The following is a 26,458-nucleotide window of genomic DNA, read 5'->3' as shown; positions in this document are numbered from 1 at the left end:
AATATTTTGTATTAAATTAAAATATATATAAAATATTATTTTTATTCAAAATTAGTGTTTGATTATAAATACATAAATTTTATACAAATAAATAATATCTTAAATAGTATTTTCTGAATTAAATAAATAATTTAAAAATTAATTTTTATAGTTTTTCAGGGTATCAAAGTCTCCATACCTCCAGATTTTATAATTTATTTATTTTGTCGGATCTCGTTGAAAAACTATTAGGTTTGACTGATAATTTACTCAAAATGCACTAAAATATAATCACACGCTAATACAAAAAATATTTTTTAATATTTTCATAAATTATGAACATACTATTACATATATATATATATATATATTAAATAAAATGAAAAAATTATAAAAATTATTTTATTCAAGCTCCACTTATTGATAAATCTAAGCATGCATAATATATAAAAGAAAGATATAGTATATATATATATATATATTGGGTGGGTGAACGATGAACATACATGTAAGAAAAGGACAAGAGAAAATATGTGTAGTGTAATAAGGTAGGCAGCAGGCTGGGAGAGTCCCCCACTGCCCCCTCCACACGGCACCCATTACACCCCCACACGTACCTCCCACCCCCCTATCCCACTCTTCTGGTCACCATTTTCCTTTCACTATCAAACTGAATCTCCCCTCCATCACCATGCAAATCCATGTCTGAAATTTTTCTATATAAACCACCCACCCCTTATAGCACATCACACACCCCTCTCTCTCTCTCTCCTCCCTCTCTCACTCTATATGACTTTGTATGTACGTATGCATTCTTGCATAATTAACAATGAACACCATGCACATTATTACACATCTCCTATTCTCTCTATCCCTTATCTCCTTCCTCTTCTCTTCCTACACTTTGTACTCGTCGCCGTTTTCGGCGCGTCCGATGTTGTCTTCCCGGCAATGGATCGAGTTCTTGTGCTCGAAGCTCGAATTGTTTCCGTCGTCATGGCTCTTTACTGCTGCCATGAACAAGAATTTCTGGTTCTTGATTTTCAACGGGCTTCTAGTGATTCTTGCCAAGATCTCGGGATTTACTATCCCCGTGGGGCCCCCTACGGCCCCCGCCGACGATTTAGGGTTTAGGGTTGAGGCGATCCCTATGGGGCCCAATGAAGATTTAGGGTTTAGAGTCCATGCAAATGATGCGGGCCCGGCCCAAAGTTTAGGGTTCAAAGTTCGAGCGAATGATGTGGGGCCCATGCATAGTTTAAGGTTTGGGGTTGAAGATATCGATATGGAAGTAGTTTTGGAGGTATCTGAATCGGGACCCACTTTTGAAAAAGGTCCCGCCGCCGCCGCGGCTGCGGAGGCGGTGGTGGAGGAGAGGGAGGTGATTTTGGGGCGGGAGGGTCCCGAAATCGGGGATGGATTGACGATAGAGTGTGATGTTGAAGAAGTGGTAGGCGATGATCGCGATTTTGATGGCGATCACGATCAAGATCACGACGATGATGGGATCGGTGAAGAGAGCGGCGACGAGGCCGAGATGATGAGTACGGAGGAATTGAACAAAAAGTTCGAAGAATTTATTAAGAGAATGAAGGAGGAAATTAGAGTCGATGAAATTCAACAATATTATCAGCAACAATTAGTGGTCGTAAAATAAATTATTGTAATATTTAATAGTAGTATATATATTTTTATTGGGTAGAATATAAGTCTATATATACTTTTAGAGTGTTTTATTTCATACTTTGTGTCTTTTTGAGGGATTACTAGCTATGCTTGTAGATCAAATAATGAGTGTCATTTATAAATAAATTTTTACCTATTTTATTTTTAGTCATAGTCGCATAGGGTGTGGATACGTGTCGAAAATAAATAAATAAATAGATGTAATTTAAATATGGATGACCACTTTTATTATATGTAATTTGATTGGGTTTAATAATTCAATAAATTTTATATGTGATTCAAACAAAATTTTATATAGTTGACTAGTATTTGATGATTTTATAGGTAATCTTTCCACCTAAAAATAAAAAATTAATAAACTCATTATTCTTTAGAAGATTTTTTATATTGTTCACACTAATATAACTTTAGATTATACTTATTTAGTTATTGTTAAAATTTACAAGATCAATTAATATACTCATTATTTAGTTATGTACTTTCTATTCGTGTCTTTGTTTTGTGGAATAATTTGAAAGTGAATTTTTTTAAGTGATGTACAGAGAAAATTGTGTAGAAAATATAAAAATAATAAATGTGTAATATATTAATATTTTTTGAAAAACTTATATATATTTTTTTGTTAAAAGAACACACTATATGTTCTTTGTTAAAGTATTTATTTACTTTTAATTGGAGTTAAAAGAATATTACTCCCTCCGTTTGGTGACAAAATATATATTTACTTTTGTCGAAAAATTTAAAAAATAATAGTATTTTAATTGTAGTCCATAATTAAAAGTAAAGTAAAGACAATTTTATCATTGCTTTTTGTGTAAAAATAATTATTTGATGGTAAAGTAGTGATATTTGTAGAAAATAATAGGGTATTTAATGAAAGAATTATTTTGCGATTGAACAATCCAAAATAGAAACATATATACTTTCTTGCTGAACGAAGTGAATATATTTTACTATTTTTCCGTCTCAATTAAAATATTTTTTTATCATTTTCGTATGTCTCACTCAAAAATATTTTTTTTTCATATTATAGTTATTGGTGCACAATTTGCCAGAAATCTTGATGTAAAAGGCCAACTCCTCCGATTTTTTTTTACAGCAAAACTATGCAACCATAATAACTAAACACGACTATTAAATGATTATCATACAATTATAACATTGATGCTTGTAGTGAGCACAGGCCAAAATAAAATATTAAATGTGTATTTTTGACTTTTTTTTCAACAATAGTAAAAGTAACCATACTAATGCCAAAATATTTTAAATTTTACATAAATTATAAATATATTATTACGTATACCATTAATTTATACATAAAATAAAATTGACAAAAATATCAACATTATTTTACATATTTTCACTAATTAATAAAATAGTATTTCCTCCGTCAACTTACAATGTTTACATATTTCTATTTTGGGACGTCCAATTACAAAGTTAATATTTCGTTAAATACCTTATTTTTTCCACAAATACCCTTACTTTACATCACATCATTACTTTTACACAAAAAAAAAAAGTAAGGACAAAAATGTAATTACACTATTTTTAACTACTCACTATAATTAAAATACTATTATTTCTTATACGCGGCGCCAAAAGTAAATATAAACCTTGTAAATAGACGGAGGGAGTATTATTTTTTAAATTAAAAAAAAAAATTGACTCATAAAATTATAAGTATTTAAAAAACAAAAAAAACTATTCTTACTAACTCATTTTTTTATATATAATTTTTTTTATGATTCTTATAATATTATGTCGAATGTAAAGATTTATTTATTTATTTTGTTAAAATTGAGACCGCTATTCAAATATAAAAAGCATCAAACTAGAACACACTCGTTACTTTGCTCATTTATTCATCAACTAACTTGTTCTTGTTCTAAAATGTTCGTGAAACTTCTTCACAATGTATTTGTTTTTTTACATAAATCTTTAGAAAAAGACATTTAAATTAATATGTGTGAACTTATATAGTAGCTATTATTAGTGCAATTTGGGTAAATTTATGACCTAATCTAATAACTTGCAAACTTCAGTCACAGTTGAATCATATGTAAAAGACAAAACTATTATATTGACATCAAATATTTGAACACATTATTTCACAGTCATATACTACTAGATAATTTACGAAATTATTTAAAATTTATAATATTGTCCCCATATATATATAGGGAATGTTTAGTCCGTTATTTATCTAAATAAAATTGTGTTTATATTGTCCGATTTAAAGAAAATAATAAATAATTTATTTTTCAATGTAGTTTATTGATGTTGAGTGAAAACTAACTAGATTTGGACTTTTTTTTGGATAATGTACTTTGATTGGATTTTTTTGTTTTTTGGATGGTGTAAGAACCGCAGCCGCTACCTGAAAGTGTGCACTGGGTAAACCTCCGGCCGAATTTAATACCCTGCAAATCAGGTCCGACGGAAAAGTCATACTAAGCGAACCATACGTGGCAGGTGACCTGAGGCGTCGGGGGTTTGAATATGCCATGTCAAAAAATAATTATTGAATATGCCATGTCAAAATATATACTACTGTCCTATTGCCTATTAATACTGTTGAGATATTTTAGATATTCAATTTTAAATTTAGTAGATTTATATCTAGATTTGATCTTATTCATATATTAGATTACTTAGATTTGAGTTTATCGAGTCTGTTTTGTATTGCCTATATATATGCTCCTTATTTTATTTTATGATAAAAAGACAATCTCATTATTTTCCCCTAAAATTTCTAACAAATACAATTGTAGTTATATTTAATCAGCACCGTAACCACATTCTATTATTATTACCTAGTCATTAATTTATATAATTAAGATCATTGTTCTTATTTAAGTCGATTACTTATTACACTAATTTAATTAGGAGAATGTTAGTGGATATTAATTATGGTTTGACATGTATGGCTAAAGGAAGCTATAATTGCACTAATTAATTAGTGATTAACAATTATTCTAATAATTAATAAGTTAATATTTTTAAAAAATGTAGTTGTTAGTGGAATGTGACATTTAATTTATTTAGTCACAATAATAACAATGGCAAATGTTATATAGTGTTGATTCATATCAAATGACAACACATGTTACTGATTAATTTCAATATAAGTCACATATTTAATGTAATATAAATATATGATATGTTGGGACTCTCATTTGCGAATAAATAATTAATGGTTGTGTGATCTTAATAGTTCGAATTTTTAAGTGAAACGGTCATTTTGCGCCCGACATGGTATCAGAGTTTATTTTTTTCTGCAGTAGATATAGTCTACTAACTCACGTTTCTCGGGATATATTCTAGGAGGTCTCCTAATTTTAAGACTTTTTGGTCTTCCAATTTTGAGATTTTTCTATAGTTTCTATTCATTTCTTATTTTGATTTTATTTTTAGTCCTGATTTTGTCGCATTTGTCCGTAATCGGTTGCGTTTCTTCATACCATATTTCTAACTGCATTGAGAGTCTCCAACAATCTCTATCTCAGATTTTATCTCATTATATCAGTCAAATAAAGATATATTTTTCGCTCTTATCATATAACTTAATTTTCAAATTATTCTATTTAATATTATCCACCTAAATTTTCGTACCGAAAACAAATGTTGCATCATATTTGTGACGGAGAAAATGTTTTATATTTTTTAAATAATTTTTTATACAACACACCAAAAATCATTTCATGGAGCTAATACTTGTAAAATATGTCAATTTCGGTGATGTCGTTGTATAAAAAGTTCTCGGAGAATTAAGACAGTAATGTTAAAGTAATTACAAAACTAATTTATAACATGATTCAAATAAAGGGCATAACTATTCAATAAATGACAATTTTTTCCTAATGAAAACTTGGTGAACTTAATTTCAATAATTTTAATATAATACTTTAAATAAAAGTATATGTTAAATGTGGTATTTTGAATAAAAATTAAGGCTATGTACACTCAAAAATCTTTTTTTTTTTTTTTTTTTTTTTTTTTTTTTTTTACTATTCCTCAAGAAAGTCATTTAAAAAAAAAAATCACAACAATTTGTTTTATTATTACTCAAAAATTTTTAAAACCCGAAAAATTATATATGAATGGAGGTTGAATTTTATATGTAATATTTTAAATAAAAAAATTGATAAATCGAAATTTTTTTTAGCATAATTTTAGGAAAAAAAAAAGTCGAAAATCCGAAACAAACACACCCTTAAGTATTATCCATAAGTATACCTACTTATTTAATAATGGGTGTTAACTTGTGGTTGAGCATAATTTTCTAGAAGTTCAACAAATTTATGTGATATATATATAAATATTTATTGGAATTTGTATAACTACCTCAAATAAATTTAATTATTCCATATACATATATATATATATATATATATTGCAATTTAGATAGAGCTCAATGATATATACATCAAACTTGTCCACAAGATATTCACTAAATTTAGTCAATCCCATAATAAAGAACCACAAACAAAATCAATAATTGTATGATTGAAATCTAGAATGTCCTAAAAGATTGTCCCTAATTCATGTCACAAAAGTCAAGAAATTTCATTTATTGTTTGTGTATGTGATATATATGTATTGCAACCAAATCTTCCTAAAAGATTTCGAAACCATGCATGCAATGCATGGATTTTCACAACAAATAATCTCAAAATATCGACACCAAAGTACCTTATTCATTAAATAAAAAGTTGGCTTCTTGTAATTTAAATTTGGCACGTTAATCATATTAGTCGGTGAAGTTAAAGTTATAATAGACTTGGGTAGTTAAAATTTTTAGGTCGACTTATCTCTTTATCATTTTGGTCTTTAAATTAAAATTTATTTAGAATTAGTCATCATCTATACATATATATATATATAACTCGTAGACGCTAAAAATATCATTTGATACTAAAATATTGTCATGTGTATTGATATGCCGAAAATGACATGGTCAGCCATGTGCAGTTTTTGGTAGTCAATATTGATGTAAATTTAATTTTTTAAATAAATATACAATATCTTTATCTTTTTTATAAATATAAAAAATTAAACTCAATATTTGGGACTAAAAATTTTAACGTGGCTAACCCGTATTAGCTTAAGTAGCATCATTTCAAGATAAATATTTCGATACATGAGGATATTTTTTACGACTATGATTTAAATATAATACTACTATTTTAATACATGCTTCACTTAAATAACCAAAATTATAAGAGACTTATAAAAATAACATTAATCTCTAACTAAAAGAATCAATTTATCTTGAATCTTAAAAATATTTTAATAAATTTTAAATAAATTTTTTTGCATTCACTATAATAATCAATCAAAGTTCAAGTTTGTAAAAATCTCGGGTAATATTTAACTTGAAAACTTATTGTTTATTAATTTTTAAGCCGGAAATTTTATTATTTATTATTTAAAAAAAATCAAATCATACTTATTTTTTATATTATTTTTTAAAAAATTACGTTTAAAATATCAAATTAAATAGTTATTTCAACTCAATATATTATTATTTCAAACCTTAAACTCAACTCCTAAACCCACAAGTTTTAATATGCTTCAATTTTGTTTTATTTTAAATTTTTTCAAATATCTTAAATTAATTTACATATATTGAACCAACATTTGAGTGTGCCAAAAAATATTGTTACTTATCCCGTAAGGGATGGCCTGGTGGTGTAGGGGTTGGACTTGTGACCATAGTCATGGGTTCAAACCCCCGACGCCGCCTAGCCTAATGTATATTTCCTGTTGGACCTGATTTATAGGGTATTAAATCCTACGACTAGAAATAAGTCTAAAAGATTTTTGGGTACGACCAACCACATAATTGAAAAATCAAGCCATGGTTGGGCTTGTTCATACTATCAACTGGCTGCTAATTTTTAAAAATGAGCATCCAATCCACCCCTTAAAAATAATTATATGATTAATATTTAAATTCTTAATTATCAATAAAAATATTATTATATAATAGTTATGTTTATTTAAATTAATATAATTTACTTTTTAATAAAAAACTATGCAAGATATAATTAACATTCTGAGTTTTTTTTCTTTTTGTTTAGGTCGAGATTTTTGAAAATTTGAAAATGATAAAAAATTAATATTTAATGTGATGTTTTTAAAAAATAAATAATATTAAATGAGTAAAAGTGTATTTTGTAAGCAAAACTTTTATATGTCTATCCGGTCACATTTTCTCTTTGAAGAGAGAAAATATTCAGTAGTTCATTAAACTTTTTTTATTAGATAAATTGATTTTTTTGTGTGTGATATTAAGAATTGTGTCGGTAATATAAAAAATAATATTTTGTGTTAAATAATTAATTTTTAATAAATAAATAATATATACATTATATTAATTTGTGTGTAACAAAATAATTTGTACAGCTATTGATTTATTATTTTTTTTTAAAAAAAAAAAATACATTTATAAAATAAAAAATTTACTCACAAATATTTCGATTATCACGTTGATTGGTAAAAGTGCTATGCTGAGAAAAGGTAAATTCACGACGTGTCAATTACAGGCTTTTCTCCCCAAAGACCGCCGCGGCACATCACTATGTGGAAACTTTCTTCCGTTCGCAGTGCGGAATCAATAACCGAAATTTGAGCATCGAGGCTATTTTCAATCAGAATCGGAGCTTAATTGCGGTGAGTGGAATTTCTCGGACTCCAATCTGTTTTAGGTTTTGCATTTTGCTATTTTCTTCGTCGAATTATGGGAATCCTTTCTGTAACCCGCGAAATGTAATTCGGTGTTAAAATTGCCTAATCAGCGTTCTTGGTGTGGATGATTGTTTTCAATCTTCAATAAATCGTGAGGCAATGTGTTTTCCTGATATTAATATACATTGGATGTTGTTTATTGTAATCCTGCATCATTTGGGTCGTTGCATAATCCGTTGGGTAATTGGGAAATTGTTCCGAATTGGATACCTCATCAGATTTGGATTTGATAAATCGTGCTTTTGGACATTTTGATAAGTTTTTTAGTTTGGCATACGTGTTTGGAGATTGATTTGTTGCTTTGTATCAGCCTAATGGATCTCGTTGTATTTTGTGAATAGTTTCGTGCTTTTTGAACCTCAGTGATATAACTCTTTATAATCAGCATAATTGACATCGAAGTGATCTTTGGATTTGGTGTTATTTCTTGTTTCTGGGACTTCTTTCATTTGCCCTTTATTATTTTAGATTTTTTTCACTAAAATAGTCTTCCGACAAGTCACTGACATGTCAGCAGCATTAGCTCCCCGTCACCAATAGAGGGCAGCGTGGCTAGCGAAAATTTTTTACTTCCACAACTATTTTCAGACAAAGTCCATTTAACAGTTTACCCATGATCTATGAATTCATATATTGCCTTTTGAACTCTTTGATTGTTTCTTTATAGTTGATTTGGAATTCATCTATGGACACTTTTATTAATTTCTTTGCTTTATGGACCTCTTTGATCATTTTGTTCTGATAAGCATAATCGGTAATGAATTGATCTATGGATTCTTTATTAGTTTTTAGAACCTATTTGATCAGTTCTATATACTCGGCATAATTAATGAGGAATTGGTCTATGGATTTCTCATGAGTACTTTCTTTCTTTATGGACCTCTTTAGTCCTCTATGTATGATAAGAATAGTGGATCACTAACTAATCCATAGATTTCTTGATTAAATTCATGTTTTTGGAACCTGTCTTATCAGTTCTTTATAATGGGAATACCCGACCATGAATTGATATTTGGATTTCATGATTAATTTCTTGTATTGTTGGACCTCTTTGATCAGATTTTGTGTAACTTGTATGTTGGTCTGGAATTGATCAATGAATTTTTTGATTGATTTTTTTCTTTTTGGACCACTTTGATTGGCTATTTATAATCTGAATAATTGATCTCAAACCAACCTATCGATTTCCTTATTCATTTCTTGTTTTGTGAAGCTCTATGATCAGTTCTTTATAATTTGTATAATCGATCCCGAATTGATAGAGTTCATTATTAACTTCTTAGTTTTTGGAGGTCTTTGATCTGCTGTTTATAATCGGCATAATCAATGCCAATTTGATATGTGGATTTCGCTAATAATTTCTAACATCGTGGACCTTTTTGATCGAACCTTTATAATTGGCATAATTGATCCTGAGTTGATAGATTTTGTTATTAGTTTCCTTTTTTGACCTCTTTGATCCATTCTTTATACTCGACATAAATGATCTCGAGCTGATCTATGACTTTCAAGATGAATTTCTTGCTTTTTGGACTTCTTTGATTTGTTCTTTATGATTGACATAATTGATCTCGAATTGATGGATTTCCTTATTAATTTCTTATTTTTAGGACATCTTTAGTCAGCTCTTTATAACCAGCATAAATCAATCCTAATTTAATCTATAGATTTTGTTATTAATTTCTTACCTTTTGGACCTCTTTCAGAAGATATTTATGATCGGCATAATCATTCTCGAATCGATGGATTTCATTATTAATTTCCTACTTTTTGGGAGGCCTTTGAGCTAGATCTTTATAATCAGCATAATCAATCATCTTTTGAATTTGTTATTAGTTTTGTACTTTTTGGACCTCTTTATCAGTTATTTATGATCGGCATATTGATCCTATGACAGAACTGTAAATTTATTAATTTATTCTTGTGTGTCCAGGATTGCCCTTCATCAGTGTTGGAACCGTAAATTACTGAAATGGAGAACGACGGCGATAAATCGTTATTAACTGAACTGTTGAGTCCTAACCCTCAAGTGAATCTTAAAAAAAGAAGGTTCCGTAGATGTAAAAGCGCGCCAATGAATGAAATTGGTGCGGGGGAAATCGACAACTCAAATGATTCCCAGCCTCCGCCTCGCTCGAATTCCTTTATTGATAATATCCACCCAAGCTTCAGAAGGGTAGCGCTTTACTTAATTTTCTACTTAGTTATTGGTACCGTTTGTTTTTATTTTGTGATGGATCAGATCAAAGGGGAGAAAGTAGACGGCGTGCTTGACTCTGTCTACTTTTGCATAGTGACAATGACAACGGTTGGGTATGGAGATTTAGTTCCTAACAGCACAGCATCGAAACTTCTTGCTTGTGCATTTGTCTTCTCAGGAATGGCTCTCATTGGTTTGACGATTAGTAAAGGGGCAGACTATCTCGTCGAAAAGCAGGAAGTATTGCTCGTTAAGGCGTTGCATATGCGCCAGAATCTCGGCCCCAGTGAAATATTGAAAGAGTTGGAAAACAACAAAGTTGAGTACAAGTGTTTTGTGTCGATGGGCATTCTCGCCGTGCTGTTTCTTGTTGGAATGTTTGTTCTAGTACAGATTGAGGGGTTAGGCGTCGTCGACGCAATCTACTGTGTCTGCTCGACTATCACGACTTTAGGATATGGAGATAAGAGCTTCTCCACAAAGGGCGGGAGAGCTTTTGCCATTCTCTGGATTCTGACTAGCACGATTTGTCTGGCTCAGCTTCTGTGCTATATCGCCGAGCTCAACACCGAGAGGCGACAGAAAGCCGTGGTCCAATACGTTCTCACCAAGAAAATGACGAACATCGATTTGGAAGCTGCTGATGTCGATGCAGATGGGAATGTCGAGTGAGTTTCTTTTTCTTCACTATTTCTTGCTTTTCTAACATTTGATAATCAAGCGCAGGGGTGAGAAAAAATGTCAAAAATACGGTATACTATACCGTCTATATCGTATTGGAAAAATACCGAAAATATTGTATTTTCGGTATACCATTATTTTTTGTGCTGTATGATACCGCACTGATGATATTCAGTATGGTAACACTATAATTTTGCATATCGAGCTATACCGTTATTATGTCGAAATTCAGTCTATATCAGGATACCGATATATACCAACATTTGGTATATAAAATATTGCGGTATATTCTAGAATACCAAATAAAATAAAATGATTAAATATTAAAATTAAATAAAATTAAATAAAAAGTTTACTATATTTATATTGTTATTTTTAATATTTCTAGTTTTTTTTTTTTTTTTTTTTTTTTTTTGGCATAGCGGTTTATCTTTAATTTTGATATATTAATTTTTTTTATAATATATGGTATATATTTATACTGTAATTCTCAGTATACCAAATAGTTTGGTATGATATTGGTATGACATTTTCTCATACTAATATTTACGATACGGTATGATGTGAAATTTCCGATATACTGTACTATGTCGTCCCAAACCAAACGGATCCTAAAAAGCTCAAGAACACATTCAATCGCTATATAGTTTTTTTCTTTATTATATAGTTCGATAATCTGTTTGTTACGTGCCTTCTAACAGGGCTGCTGAATACATACTATATAAGCTGAAAGAGATGGGAAAGATCTGCCAAGAAGACATCTCACTTTTGCTCCAGGAATTCGGAAATCTTGATGTCGATCAATCTGGAACTTTGTCGACCACCGATTTGAAGCTTGCCCAATCATCATATGCAACAACAACACACGTGTCATAGTCCGTATGTTTACTAAGTTGGATCATGTGAGATCATTTAATCTTCGCGCGTTTTGAATCATCGCTCAATGATTAGATAATCTCACATTATCGAATTTAGTAATCATGGCCCAGGTGTTCCTAACTAGGTAAGTTTTAAATGCTTCTATACATACCTTTTTTGTGCGCGTATATACATGTGTGTACACAAGCGCGTGTATATATATGTGCACGCGTTTGCGTACAGGCGCTTGAGTGCATATTTGGTGCCGCCGATGTACCATTTTTCGGCACATCTTAATATGTTCTTTTGTTTAGTTGAATTTTTGTTGAAATGTGTGTTGTTTTCATAATATAGGCATATGATGTTCCTATGTGAATTGTGTTCTTCTAGTATATAAAAAATTTCGAGGTTTTTTTAGTTAGTGAAAATTGTGAAATTGTTATTATAATATTTTTTTATTAATAAAATAATATGTATTTATTCGAAATAGTATCAAAACATTTTGCGTAAGTGAATAGACCAAAAGTTGATATAACTAATTTTTATTCCCGATTCATTAGTTATAAAATGTTGAGCAGGCATATGTGAAATGTTGGTTTATGGTGTGTGTATTTTGCGAGAGAAAAATAATACTCTCTCCCCGTCCCATAACAAAGTATCTATTTTTCCATTTTAATCCGTTCTATAACAAAGTATCAATTTTCTTTTTTTAGTAACTGTACTATTAACTTAACATTACAAATACCCTTACAATTTACAATATATTACACAAATGTCATTACCTGTATATCATACATACTAAGAAGGTTATTTTAGTCATTTCAACTTTATTCCTACTATATCCTAATATAATGCTAATATAATACTTCTTTATGGGACGGAGGGAGTATGTTTATTGAAAACCGTACGAAGTAAATAGTGGTGATATTGGTTTGAAATCGCAATTACACATCCTTAATTGTTGAATAATGTTGTATAAATCTGTGTATTGTTTTCTTTAATTTGATCTGTTATGTGTTGTTTCATGTATGAGTAACAGATTGTGGAGAGTATATAGTAAACGAATTGCAAAAAACAAAAAAAAAAAAAAAAGAATGAACCTTCAACAAGAACTGTTTATTCCATTTGAGAGACCTTTCTTTTTTCCCTTTGATTTTCATTGTGATTTGTTTTTTGTTTGGCTCAAATTAATTTGAAATTGATTGTTTAATTGAATTTTATTTTTTTTAAAAAAAAATAGTATTGAAAATTATATTGGATAAATAGTACTCCATTAATTTAGGTTTGATAATACAACCTAACACATACTAAGTTTCTATTGCTGTCTATTATAACTTGTGGTAACAAATAGATTGAGCAATGAATGTATGAGAATTGCTATAGTTTTGATTAAATTTGTGTTTATAATTATTTGATTAGTCTATTATTTGGCGCTTAGAAATGAGGAACTATATGTGCGGCAATTCGGCATGCTTAGAAATGAGGAACTATATGTGCGGCAATTCGGCATAAATTGATACCATTATTGTTGTATAGTGACGAAATTTTAAAATATGTATGTATTCAATTGATTTAATAGTCCTTCCATCCGATACATTTATGCAAGTTTGTTTGGACAAAACTATATAGTTTATAATATTAAAAAATAATTGGATAAATAGGAAAAATATTGGCAAATTAATTATAATTTGTTAAGATATAAGGAATAAAACTATAGGCTAAAATTGTTTATTATAAATAAAAATAGATATAAGTTTAATGAAATAGAAAATACAAAAAAAAAAAAAAAAAAAAAGTAACATTATTTTGGCATTGAGTAATTATTTAATGTGTTAAGTTTTATGATTTTATTTATAATCCTATTTTATTTTAAATAAAATCAAATTATTCTTTCATTGCTATTTTAAAGTTAAATATATAATGAATATTAGTTTACTTGTGTTTATTGTGGCGTTATGTTCTCTATATTTTTTTTAAAAATATTTTATCAAATGGGATCCTGTTTGTGTTTTTTGAATTTCAATTTAAATTTAAATAGTTATTCCATGAAATATGTTATAAGATAAAATTTTATGTTTTTATAAAATAATAATGACCTAATAGTTTGAAATTGTTTTTTACGGCTGATAAGTGATAAGATTAATAATAATAATAATAATAAATAAATAAATAAATAAATTCTGTGCCTTTTCAGTGAGATCAGTGCGAAAATTTGTTGTTTACCAGAAAGGAAAAAACGAGAAACGAAAGAGTCATGGATTTGAAAGAATCTATATATATATATATAGCAAGCAGATTTAGATTTCGGATTTCAGAATGTTGAAGAAATCACAATGACGAAATTGTTATGAGACCAGAGGAATTCTCAAAGATGATTGATTTGATTTGATTTGATTGGATTGGATTGGAATGGCGTTACCGCGAAACTCGATTCACTTTCTGCGTGAAAGCCTTTTTTTCATCTGAATCTCATCGATAATTCAAAGCGAACAGCAAAAAAAGTTGAGCAAAAGGCGGTGCAGTGCAGAAACGATAAGAGGATAAAAAATCAATTTCAGGAACCAATCAATCGCGTTATTGTTCATAGATAAGATTCCAGATTTGCCAGTTAGTTCAGAAATCAAATCCAAAAAGAGAAAAAACAAAGCCTCGGACAGAAACAGACGTTCACGAAAGCTTTCCTTCGCTCTCCGCACTCTGTTCCTGCTCCTGCTCCTGTTCCAGTTCCGGAACATGAACATCCTCTAATACCGGCGCCGGAGCAACGATCGGAGCCTCGCCGGCGACGTAATCCAGCAGACCTTCCCCAGCCTTCTCCGCCTCCAAATCGGCGGACGCCGGGGAAATCCGGTCGAAAATGACGACCGCGACTAGGAACAGCGCGGTGGAAACGAGGAGCGGCCAAAAATAGCGCACGACGTCTAGAAAACTCGGTGCTGCGTAGAAGAAAAACACGATGAGCAGCGCCGCCGCCGCCGCCGCGAGGAGATGGAACCTGAACTGGTGGAGCTTCTCTCGGATTTCCATGGCGGAGTGATTTGAAGAGAGAGAGAGTGTGAGTGAGGAGCAGAGGCAGAGCGAATATTGTGATTTTGGCAGTGAGTCGGTGTAGGTGGCGTTCGCTTTTTATACATGGTCTGTGATTTAATTAATTAATTAATTATTAATTAGGGAAATATATTCCGTGCGTCAAATTACCTAAATACCCCTCCGCTTTTTTATTACGATAATATAAAAGTAGATTTTGGATATTATTCTTATTAATGTAATTAAATATTAGATAGGATTTGTTTGGTTGCGTTTTTATTTGTTTGTTGCGTTTTTAAGTGTTTGGTGAGACACTTGAATTTTTAGAAAGTTAGCGTTTGATGTGATTTTTTGTAATATAAAATAAATGTTTTGATGTAATTTTTTAAAAAAATGTAAATAGTCTCAAAAATTTTAAAAAATATTTGTGTAAATAAATCTTGGATTTTGGATTTAAATTTTTAATAATAAAATTTTGAATTAAAATAATGGTTTAATGTGATAATTTAAATGTAAAATTAAAATTTATCTAATACAAGAAATAAAAAATAGTAAAAAATGCTACAAAATTCAACCAAATGCATGTTTTTTCTTCTTTTTTTTCACTAGTAAAATGTTTGAATGAATATTTATTTGATTTAATATTTTTAATAAAAAAAATTGTATTATATTATAAATAATAAATAAATCGATAATATAATTTTATTTGGAGAAATATTATTATAGATATATGGTGAAAATAAATTGAAAATTCAACCAAATAAACTCAATTTATTAATTAAAAAATAAATGGCAAGCCTAATATTTTTAGGATAATTTATTATTATTATTATTATTATTATTATTATTATTATTATTATTATTATTATTTTTCTATTCAATATCTCAATTTTTTAAATATTTAGTATACAAGATTAAAGACGTTGAGCTTTGAACCCATGATATATTTTATTGATTTAATATAACCACAACTATAGATTTGCATCAAATAAATTTTTTTTAATATAATTTTACTAAATTTTTTCTCTCACGATTATCTTTTAAAAAATTAGTATTAATTTTAATATAATAGTGTATCAAATCACTATATATTATACAAATACTATTACTATTTTTGTTATAAAATAATTTTCTTACGATTATTTAATTTATATAAAATATAATGATGTATTCACTCAAATATGGTGTGTTTGTTAACATTTATAATTTAATATATATATTTTTTTGAATTATGAAATATAATGTATGTATCAATAATATAAAAAATATTAATATTTTGTACTAAATTATTGTATTTTTTTAATGAATATATTGGTTTGTTCTAAAAATTCAATATATACATAATGATACAATATATATAATAATCATATTTTATTCATTTAAAAATATACAGTATTTATTTTATGTTTTAGTTAAAAAAAATAAAAAATGCTACAACTTGGGAAGTAATAAAAAAATAATTAATATATATAATATATTAATAATTTAAAAAATATATATAAATAAATTCTTACAAAAGAAACAAACGACCTCTCACTATTCTACAACCTTTTTCCTCTCAAAATTATCAAATAGAGAAACACACAATATTTCACTTTCATCATCACATTCAACACAAGATTATTGCCTTTGTTTGTTTTGCCCTCACCATTCAATTTTTTATCATTCAAATTTCATATTTATCTTTTATATCAAAATACTATTTAAATAAAAATCTATATCCCAAACATTAGCATCAAAATCGACCCAAAAACAATCGGCAAAGTCTCAAAGAACAGAATTATTACCGGCTCCACACAACAACTCCGGTTATATCTTTTTCAAGTTTTCCCTCCTTTATGTAAACACAGACTCAATTAGAAATTCAAAACAAAAACAAAAGGGCGAAGCAAACCTGAGGCCATTAGTCGGGGGCTACGGCTACCAATACAGCATCAACTCTCAATGCAGGCGCTTCCTATCGAATTCAGACTCATGACAATGTGAGTCGAGCCATTCCTTAGAAGAACTTCTCGGCGCAGCTGCCGGGATTCTCGCCCCACCGACGAGCTCCCTTAAATTATCCACCTTATTCTCTCGCCCCACTCCACTGTATCGCCTGTCTGCTTCTTTAAGTTTCTGCTTGAACCTCTGCTTGCGGTTAGATGAGTTTTGCTCGACCGGCTGCTTTCCTTGGGATGGAGGAGCTCCGTGAGGGCCGAGGTATATCTTGTCTTCTTTTCCAGCCTGTCAAAAACACGACGTGGAGTGTGTATTTGAGATGTGTAAAAAATGAATGGTGTTAGGGGTTTCGGGATTACTTGAACCTCAGACGGTTTGGAATCTTCTGCTTTGGAAGAAATGGCTTGATTTTGGTCGGTTTCTTCGATGCCCAAGCTTGGGATTACGAATCCCTCACTGTCTAGCAAAATATAGAAAACGAAGAAAGGAGAATGGAATGTCAGTAGATAGACAATCGTGCATTTGTTAGTGGAAAAAGAAATCTATGCGATACGATGAAAAGTACATGTGGATTGATCATAGCCAACACCATTAGACCCTTGTTCATTAAAAGAAAAAGCCAAACAATACGACAAAATAGATATGGATTGATTAGATCATCCAATGTCGGTAGATTTAGTTCGTTAAAAGAAAATTCAAAACAATACGACAAAATAGATATGGATTGATTAGATCATCCAATGTCGGTAGATTTAGTTCGTTAAAAGAAAATTCCAAACAATACGACAAAATAGATACGGATTGATTAGATCATCCAATGTCGGTAGATTTAGTTCGTTAAAAGAAAATTCCAAACAATACGACAAAATAGATGTGGATTGAGTAGATCATCCAATGCCATTAGATTTTGTTCATTAAAGGAAAATTCCAAACAATACGACAAAATGGATGTGGATCGATTAGATCATCCAATGTCGTTAGATTTAGATCATGAAAGGAAAATTCCAAACAATACGACAAAATAGATGTGGATTGATTAGATCTTCCAATGTCGTTAGATTTAGATCATGAAAGGAAAATTCCAAACAATACGACAAAATAGATGTGGATTGATTAGATCTTCCAATGTCGTTAGATTTAGTTCATTAAAAGAAAATTCCAAACAATACGACAAAATAGATGTGGATATATTAGATCTTTCAATGTCATTAGATTTAGTTCATTAAAAGAAAATTCCAAATAATACGACAAAATAGATATGGATGGATTAGATCAACCAACGTTGTTAGATTTAGTTCGTTAAAAGAAAATCCCAAACAATACGACAAAATAGATGTGGATTGCTTAGATCGACAAACATCTTAAAACGGTTAGATTTAATTTGTTAAAAGAGAAATCAGACGACAAAATAGATGCAAATTGATCTGATTGACCAACATATTTTAGAGGATTGCTCAAATCAACTAACATCTATTGAACGATCACATTTAATTCATCAAAGAAAACTGAAATGAAAAGATAGATGTGCAAATTCAAATCAACCAACATCTTTTGAATTTTAAGATATAGTTCGTTAAAAGAAAAAATAGACGTCAAGATAGATGTGGATTGATCAAATCAACTAGCATCATTTGAACGATAAGACTTGGTTCGTTAAAAGAAATATTAGATGACAAGATAGATGGGATCGATCCAACTATATGGTGCGCACAAAAAAAAAAAAGAAAAAGAAAACATGTGATAAATCAATTCCAAATTCTTGCAAACATATCATAATTTAACCTTCTAGTTCACATATCAAAACTGTGCTATCAGTATCAAATTTCCTGATTTCAGATATGCAACTCTGAGTTTTAGACACTGTGTAAGATCCCAAATTCTTCCAATTTGAATCTATCTATTGGCCATATTCAATTTGTGCATGGGTGGTGTTTAGTTTACAAATCAGATAATTGAACACCAAGCAGTACTTTACTGGAAGATCAAAACCTCCTCTTCACCCAAGAAAAACCCTAGGTATTGTTGTCCACGACATTTTACATTTTCAATCCAATAACCTTAAGAATGACGTTTTCCACAGAATCATTACATACACATCTTCAATCACAACCTTCACCATCCAAGTACAAAACATCAATCAATTAAGAGGGTTAACTCATACCACGGTACCGAGGCCAAAAACAGAGAACGATAGTTTCAATTTTCCATCATATACCATAAATTGATTTTGCAAATCTTCATTAACAAATCAATAACAGCAAATCACGCCAATAAAAGCAATACACACAAGCAGAAGCAGCAGCAGACAAATCAACTTCCCCAAAACTCAAACCAAAATAAGTATGTATATATATAGAGAGAGAGTACCCCACTCATCCTCCTCAATGGAAGGCGCAGCCGTTTGCGGTGGCGAAGAATCCATCTCCGATGACCATCGATCGATCACTCTTCGCAAACCGGCCGCGATTCGCACCGCAGCACCGCCTCAGATTACCGAATTGAGGCCAAGTTAGAAGCGTCGATGCGATGATATTTATGAAGATGGTTCAGACGAATCTTTAATATTCAAAATATTTATCAAATAAATAATTAAAAAAACAAAAAAGCAAAAGCAAAACCCTAGAAAAATCAATTCTTTATTCTGCCATCTGTACGGTTAAAAATGTGGCGACTCAAAAGCGCTTTCTAAATCAACAACGCGATTTTATTAATGGGCCGAAATTAATCGGCCCAATATATTATGGGCCGGCCTTTTAAGGCTAACGATAGATATGGTTCAAACTTCAAATCAAAGCTCGAGCAATGTCAGCTGTGGATTTAAATACGCTCCTGAAGTATTCGATCGTGGCCGTCCAATTAGTTCCCGTTTCGGAATCCAGACATGTGCCTCCGACATGGCATTAAACTGGATTTAAAATCCGGGTTTGACGTCCGCACTATAAATAGGAGAGACCCAGGCTGGTTTGGGGACGGGTTCGAAGCGTGAGTGAGCACAAACCTGGGAATTCGGGCAGGAGGAATTCAAATCAGCTGTGGAGGGAGCTAAGGAATGAACTATTGAATTGAGGTACTTATTAATTTTGATAAATTCTTCTAGGATTTGTGTGCTGCTGTCGTCTTCAATTTGTTAATTTTGTTTGTTTGTTTGTGTTCCGGAAGTTGGATTTAATTTGATGGTTTTTTTGTTTGCTGTTGCTTTCGTGGTTGAAGTTTCTGCCGCTTCGAGTTAGGGTTTTTGTATTGTTGAAGAATTCTGCTGCTTCTTGCGTGTTGTTATGCGCCTTTTGTTTTCCGTGGAAGGTCGTTCCTTTGTGTGTTTTGATGTGACGGATGTCGAGCGGTGTGGTGGTTTAGATCTTCGGAAGGGGTGTGGTACCAATTTTGATCAGGCGTGCATTTTTTTCTGATAATATGTACTTTGGTTGGTGGAAGTCATCTGCAGGATTTTATCGTATTATTTTGTGTGGTGTATTTTGTTATTCTTATTGTATCGATGATAACCTAGTTTTCCGCATAGCTTTTCTTCTTCTTCTTCTTTTTTTAAGGGGAAAAAAGGGACAGTCTTTTTCTTTTAAGTAATTATATACTGAATTAATCTGTTCCTTTTTCTTTTTTTTTTTTTTCGGGAAGTGGACTTTGTGTCAGGAAACAGGTTTGGCTGTAGTCAGGACATATCAGTTTTAGCTGTTATGGGTGAGGAAGATGCTTCCAAAACGTGTGAGCCAGTGGCAAATGGAGGCTCAGAAGTGGAGAAAAAGATTGAGGGTGCCATGGATGTGAAAGAAAACCTGAAAGATGGTGTGACGGAAATGGAAGAAGATAAAAAGGATGATGGAAAAGCTGAGGCTCAGGCAATGGATGTGGACGAACAGGACGCTGCGGTCGAAAAAGAAGATGAAAGAAAGGTGGAAGCTGAGGGTGGCAAAGAAGATGGAGGAAAGACAGAGGCCAAGGATGGAAAAGAAGATGAGGGAGAGATAGAGACTGAGGACGGTAAGGAGGTTGAGGGAAAGACACAGGCTGAGGATGGAAAAAAAGATGAAGGAGATGTGGTCGTTGACGGTGGAAAAGACAATGAAGGAAAGACGGTGGCTGACGATGGAAAAGAAGATAAAGAAAAAACGGTGACTGATGATGGAAAACAAGATGAAGGAAAGACAGTCGCTGACGAAGGAAAAGCGGTGGCTGACGATGGAAAAGAAGATGAAGGGAAGACTGTGGCTGATGATGGAAAAGAAGATGAAGGAAAGACGGATGCTGACGATGGAAAAGAAGAGGATAGAAAAGAAGCTGAAGTAGAAAATTCCTGTAATAAAGAAGAGAAGGAGAATGAAGTGAAGAAAGGAAAACAAGAAGGCACAAGGAAGGTTGGTGGAGTAAAAGAGAAACCCAAGAGTGATGTAATGGAGGAAGAGTCGCATGTGAAAATCAAGGAGCAGGCTGAGGATACGGTTGAAGAGGATGTCAGTGGAGCAAAAAAAGAGGAAGAAACTCTGAATAAGGATGAAGAGGATGGTGAAGGGGGGGAAGTGGATGAAGAAAAGCCAGAACAGCCTAAAGGCTCCAAAAAACGTCCTAGATCAAAAAGTAGCTCTGGGAAAAGGAACAGAAGTAAGAAGCAGCAACCTGAAGAGGAAGAACGGGAACAGGACACACCCCTTGAGAAAAAAACAAAAGAACCCAAGACATCTGTAGAGAAAAAGGAAAAAGAACAGAAAACCCCCGCTGCTCCAACAATCGATCGTCCGGTACGCGAGCGGAAATCTGTGGAGAGGCTGGTTGCCACAATTGAGAGGGAATACGCTAGGGATTTTTATGTCGAAAAGGTTTGTCTTGCTTTAGTTTTCACTTGTTATTCCCACCCCTTTGTTGGTAAATTCTTCAATATGTAGCCTAAAATCTTATGACCAGTACTTGAACATTTACGCTATGTCTGCAGGGCCGAGGAACAGCGCTGAAAGATATTCCAAATGGTATTTAATTTGTTTGTCCTTATGTGCCTTGGTTTTGTTTTTCTATTCGTAATGGAGACTGCACTTTGTTGTTGTGTATATGTTTTCTTCTAAATGTTCTGTGAGAAAGTTAAAAGTTTAGGTCCCTTTTCGGCTTTCTTTACTAGTTAATATTAAAGTGTTTGGCAATCAAGAACAAACTATCTTTTGTGCGGCACTTTCAATTTAAAAGTTCTACATATAGGTACTGCATTAACATTTTTTCGATGTATTTATTTGACTTTGAGAAATCTGTGTTGCTAAACACTACCTTGATAGTGACTATTCATTGGTTTATGTAGGTACTAATTACGAGTTTTAAACATCTTATATATTTAGCTGCTATAGAAAACCTTGTGGCTGTTTCATGTAATGGTGTTCATAAATCTGTGTCCATCTTATCCATTGTGGATATTCTTGATGGATTCTTGCAATTCTCCATCCTATGTTTTGCTTAGAAGTTTGTTAGATTAGCTTTCGGAAATATCTTATTTGGATTATTATTGTCGTTATCTCTTTTTAGGTATATGAATTAATGTGCTAGTGTTTCTAAATCATTTTTATTTCAGTGGCATATAAGCTATCCAGAAAGAAGACTGAAGATACTTTCAAATTGTTGCATACTATACTGTTTGGAAGGAGGGGAAAGGTAAAGTTTTAGAGTTCTTATACTAAGATGTCTTCTTCAAACAATAACATATTTCATATCTAAACCATATGTAAATTCTGATATTCCTTCATTGCAGTAGATTTAAATATACGTATACCTATGCACATTGGGTATTCAAAACTATTGCGTCTGTCAAGAATTACGGTAGCATCTCATTCTTATATTCAATGTGTTTAGGCTGCACAAGTGAAGAGCAACATTTCAAGATTCTCTGGATTTCCTTGGAAGGAGGATGAGGTAGGGAAAAACTCAATAGTAAATCGTACGATGTTGAATGGTACATAATTTATTTCAACATTTGAAATGAGCTTGTTAACAGGAAAAGCAAATGATCAAAGTCAAAGACAAACTTGACAAAATCGTTAAGGAGAAACTGGTAGAGTTCTGTGATGTTCTTGACATACCAATTTCCAGGGCTAATTCGAGAAAGGTATGTTCGATTCTCATTTTCAAATTGATATTTATCACGTAGAATTATATATACTCAGCTGTATTCGCAGATAAAATAGACATTGGAGAGTATTCCAGTCTGTCTTGATCAGGGAAGCTTATCTACGTTCTATTCTATTTTCAGGAAGATATAATTGCAAAGTTGATAGACTTTATGCTGGAACCTCATGCAACTACTTCGGAGTTGCTTTCTGATAAAGATCAGGTTTGATGTTGAGCTAATTTTCGAAATATTTGTTGTGTAACATCTTTACCTACTTGGTTGACATCTCTATCATGTATGCTTACTTTGTCAAAAAGGGAAAAAAGAGAAAGAGGGTGAGCAAACCAGCATCTGCAAGTAGCAGCACCCCATCGAAAAGCTCTACAAAGGTATTATGTTCCTGAGACATTGTCTATCCATTGAATGTGTTAAAATAATACATTCCGAGTTATTTTGATCTATAAAACATTACTATTTGTGCCATTTAACGAATGGTTTGATAAAGAATGTTGGGGATGCTATTGCTTTGCTCCTTTCAGAACCTTTTTGAAACTGCAGTATGTATACATGGCTTTATGTATCCAGACTGCATCACATTCCTAAAAGACTACAATAAATGAATCAATGAATGCTCTAGGGGAGAAATCGTCCATGTTGCTGTTGATTGCGTTATCGATGAATAAACGTGTGTGTGTGTGTGTATATATATATATATATTCTCATTTTGGTATATCATATTATCCAGAATCGAAAGAAATCTAGGAGTGCATCTAAAAAGGGTGGAGAAACTAAGAGCAGACCATCAGAATCAGAAGATGAGTCAGATGATGAGAAAGAGAAAGATACGAATGGTGTTCGTGAGGAACCCGATGAGGAAATGTCCGAACAAGCTGAAAGTATGGGGAAAGAGAGTGAAACTGAAGAAGAGACAGAGGAGGTAAAAACAAACAAGACTCCACGATCAGGAAAGTCCTCCGACAAGAAGGGATCTAAGAAAGCCATAACCAAGAAATCAACATCCTCTAAAAAGATCAGTCCCGCCCCCAAGAAAACCCCGGAACAATCACCACCCAATCACTCAAAAAGCAAAAGCAACACAAGTGCAAAGAAATCATCTGGCCAGAAGGAAGGCAGCGAATCAATCAAGAAGTCGTCTGCACCAAATAACTCGCCATCGAAGGAGAGCACTGGTTAGATTTGCAGCTGTTCTCTTATCGGTTTTCTACTGACATATCCTTTGGAATTAAAATATCTGTCTGCACTCAAGGTAATCGTTTTTTGGGAATCAAGAACAATGTTTCTCTTTTGTTCGCGTGCAGGAAAGAAAATTCTGAAAGTGAAAGAGAAGCTCAATGAGGCATCAAAACCGAGTGATGCTGACCTGAAGAATGTTGTTTGTGAAATCTTGAAAGAAGTCGACTTCAATGCGGTTAGCCTCTAACTTCCTCTTTATAATTTATATAATCAGTTTGGATAGATCATTGGGAAGACCCTATGCTTGTACAGTCCTTAATCCCTTTGAACTTCAAAGTCTTTCTACGATAACTTGGAATCGAGCCAATTGGTTAGAAGGCGTATATTCATTTAATCTTAGGCCTTATTTGGTTCGATGGATTTCGAGCCGTATTTAAAATATTTCATAACTAAAATCTACCATTTAACTATCGCAAGTATTAAGAGTGATGGATTTCAAATCCATAATCTACTTATGAAGATTTGAAATTCACATCATTTCAAATGAAACTAATGGATTTAATGGAGTCATTTAACATACTTTATAAGCCAAATCCCTTCAACCAAATTGAGGCTTCGAATGGTTTAAAATTTTCCATTATTTTGTTATCCCTCTGGTCTTTTACTTGAACATGTCTGTGTTCCGCAGGTCACCTTCACCGACATTCTGAAGCTACTTGGTAAGCTTTCTTGACCCTTCTATCATTGACCTCGATCGTCTATCACATCTACCTATCGTGATATTAGCATTATCCAACATAGTACTTTTTCCTAACTTTTCAATGACAAAACTTCATTATTTCAGGTAAGAAGTTCAACATGGATCTGACGCCAAGAAAATCATCGATAAAGACCATCATTCAGGACGAGCTCACTCGAATAGCCGAGGCTGAAGAGGCAGACGAAGAAGAGGATGAAGTAGACGACGCAGAGGACAAGAAAAAGGCGGATAGTGTCAGCGTCAAGGGCTAACTCCCACCCACCCAGCAACATCAAGACAACCAACCGGTGTACACTAAAACCGTAGAAATACAGTCTTACAAGTTACTACTCATCATCGTTAAAAACCAGGTGTAATTTATGACTGTTAGGTATTGTCGTAACTAGTAAAGAACCCCTGTTACTAGATTTAATAGTTGCAACCACATAGATTCGATGTAGATTTACTTTTATGTATTTTATTTTTTTTCATCTGCAATTTAGTGTGTACTAATAACCTTTGAATCGGAAGAACTCTTCTTCCAGGTACCTAATGTTATATTGTCTGGTGGAAGATCAGATTCAATCCGATCCGTCCTCTTAAGGTATGTTATTATTATTATTATCAAAATTTGGTTGGTTGTGGATGTAGTTTTCTTGATCTCTTTTTCTAGATTCTTCGTCTTGCCTGAGCTATTGCATTTCCTTTTGTTGCTAATGCTATGTATGTATGAGTGCGTGATCTAGCTTGAGTTTCGGTCTAGTTCATGTTCAAATAATCATTATATCAAATATTATTTTTGTTGAATCTTATGTTCATTTGAATGAGTTGAATACGGATTTTAAGAAAAATAAATAAATAAAATAAAATAATTTATTTTGTAGGATTGAAAAAAATGGGCGATGATAATAAAAAAAAATGAGAATAAATTTGAATAACATAAGGAGTATATAATGTAATACTAATAGAAATTATATGTATTTTATATCAAATTAAAAAAATCAATAATTTTATATAAAACAGTACTCCCTCTTTATGATATTAATTTATTATTTTTTATATAAATAATATTATTAGTATTTTAAAAAAAATTAAAATTATATTTCAAAAAAATATATGCAAGTTTAAGAATGATAAAAGTTACAAAAAAATAAAAAGGGTAATCCGTAAAAAATAAAAATACAGTGATATTTATGAAATAATAATAAAAAAAAGAATTATTTTATGGTAATATAATTATATATAAAATGAGAACTAAATTAAATCAAAGGAATATATTTTTAAATATAGCATTTGAACAAAATAT

The 26,458-nt window shown here is 31.5% G+C and overlaps 5 protein-coding genes across 6 annotated transcripts; 3 read left to right on the top strand and 2 right to left on the bottom strand.

Annotated features, from left to right (window-relative positions):
• The first annotated feature begins 733 nt into the window (after positions 1-733).
• On the top strand, positions 734-1,801 carry LOC127253359 (uncharacterized). Its single transcript, XM_051277918.1, has one exon. The coding sequence runs from the start codon at positions 809-811 to the stop codon at positions 1,634-1,636; it is 828 nt and encodes a 275-aa protein (XP_051133875.1). The 5' UTR covers positions 734-808; the 3' UTR covers positions 1,637-1,801.
• Positions 1,802-8,189: 6,388 nt separating this feature from the next.
• On the top strand, positions 8,190-13,871 carry LOC127253451 (two-pore potassium channel 1). Its single transcript, XM_051278064.1, has 3 exons — positions 8,190-8,343; positions 10,352-11,286; positions 12,001-13,871. Exons 2-3 carry the CDS (start codon positions 10,391-10,393, stop codon positions 12,173-12,175), a joined length of 1,071 nt encoding a protein of 356 aa, XP_051134021.1. The 5' UTR covers positions 8,190-8,343; positions 10,352-10,390; the 3' UTR covers positions 12,176-13,871.
• Positions 13,872-14,709: 838 nt separating this feature from the next.
• On the bottom strand, positions 14,710-17,088 carry LOC127253203 (uncharacterized). The gene is made up of 2 exons (XM_051277652.1): positions 17,079-17,088; positions 14,710-15,279 (listed from the first exon to the last, which is right to left on the bottom strand). Exons 1-2 carry the CDS (start codon positions 17,086-17,088, stop codon positions 14,825-14,827), a joined length of 465 nt encoding a protein of 154 aa, XP_051133609.1. The 3' UTR covers positions 14,710-14,824.
• LOC127253142 (uncharacterized) lies at positions 16,887-19,677 on the bottom strand. 2 transcript variants are annotated; one of them, XM_051277568.1, is made up of 3 exons: positions 19,493-19,677; positions 17,485-17,585; positions 16,887-17,410 (listed from the first exon to the last, which is right to left on the bottom strand). In XM_051277568.1, exons 1-3 carry the CDS (start codon positions 19,545-19,547, stop codon positions 17,126-17,128), a joined length of 441 nt encoding a protein of 146 aa, XP_051133525.1. In that variant the 5' UTR covers positions 19,548-19,677; the 3' UTR covers positions 16,887-17,125. The 2 variants fall into 2 exon arrangements, with proteins under 2 accessions (XP_051133525.1, XP_051133526.1); XM_051277569.1 differs by having other exon boundaries at positions 17,491-17,585.
• A 364-nt stretch (positions 19,678-20,041) lies between these two features.
• On the top strand, positions 20,042-25,798 carry LOC127253140 (DEK domain-containing chromatin-associated protein 3-like). Its single transcript, XM_051277567.1, has 12 exons — positions 20,042-20,192; positions 20,756-21,951; positions 22,065-22,098; positions 22,686-22,765; positions 22,964-23,023; positions 23,106-23,216; positions 23,361-23,441; positions 23,537-23,608; positions 23,965-24,409; positions 24,539-24,648; positions 25,102-25,132; positions 25,258-25,798. The coding sequence occupies exons 2-12, from the start codon at positions 20,815-20,817 to the stop codon at positions 25,422-25,424; spliced, it is 2,328 nt and encodes a 775-aa protein (XP_051133524.1). The 5' UTR covers positions 20,042-20,192; positions 20,756-20,814; the 3' UTR covers positions 25,425-25,798.
• Positions 25,799-26,458: the final 660 nt, after the last annotated feature.

Source organism: Andrographis paniculata, unplaced genomic scaffold (genome assembly GCF_009805555.1).
Source record: "Andrographis paniculata isolate CXL003 unplaced genomic scaffold, ASM980555v1 Contig50END, whole genome shotgun sequence".
Lineage (NCBI taxonomy): Eukaryota > Viridiplantae > Streptophyta > Magnoliopsida > Lamiales > Acanthaceae > Andrographis > Andrographis paniculata.
This window is presented reverse-complemented; position numbering and strand designations above follow the sequence as displayed.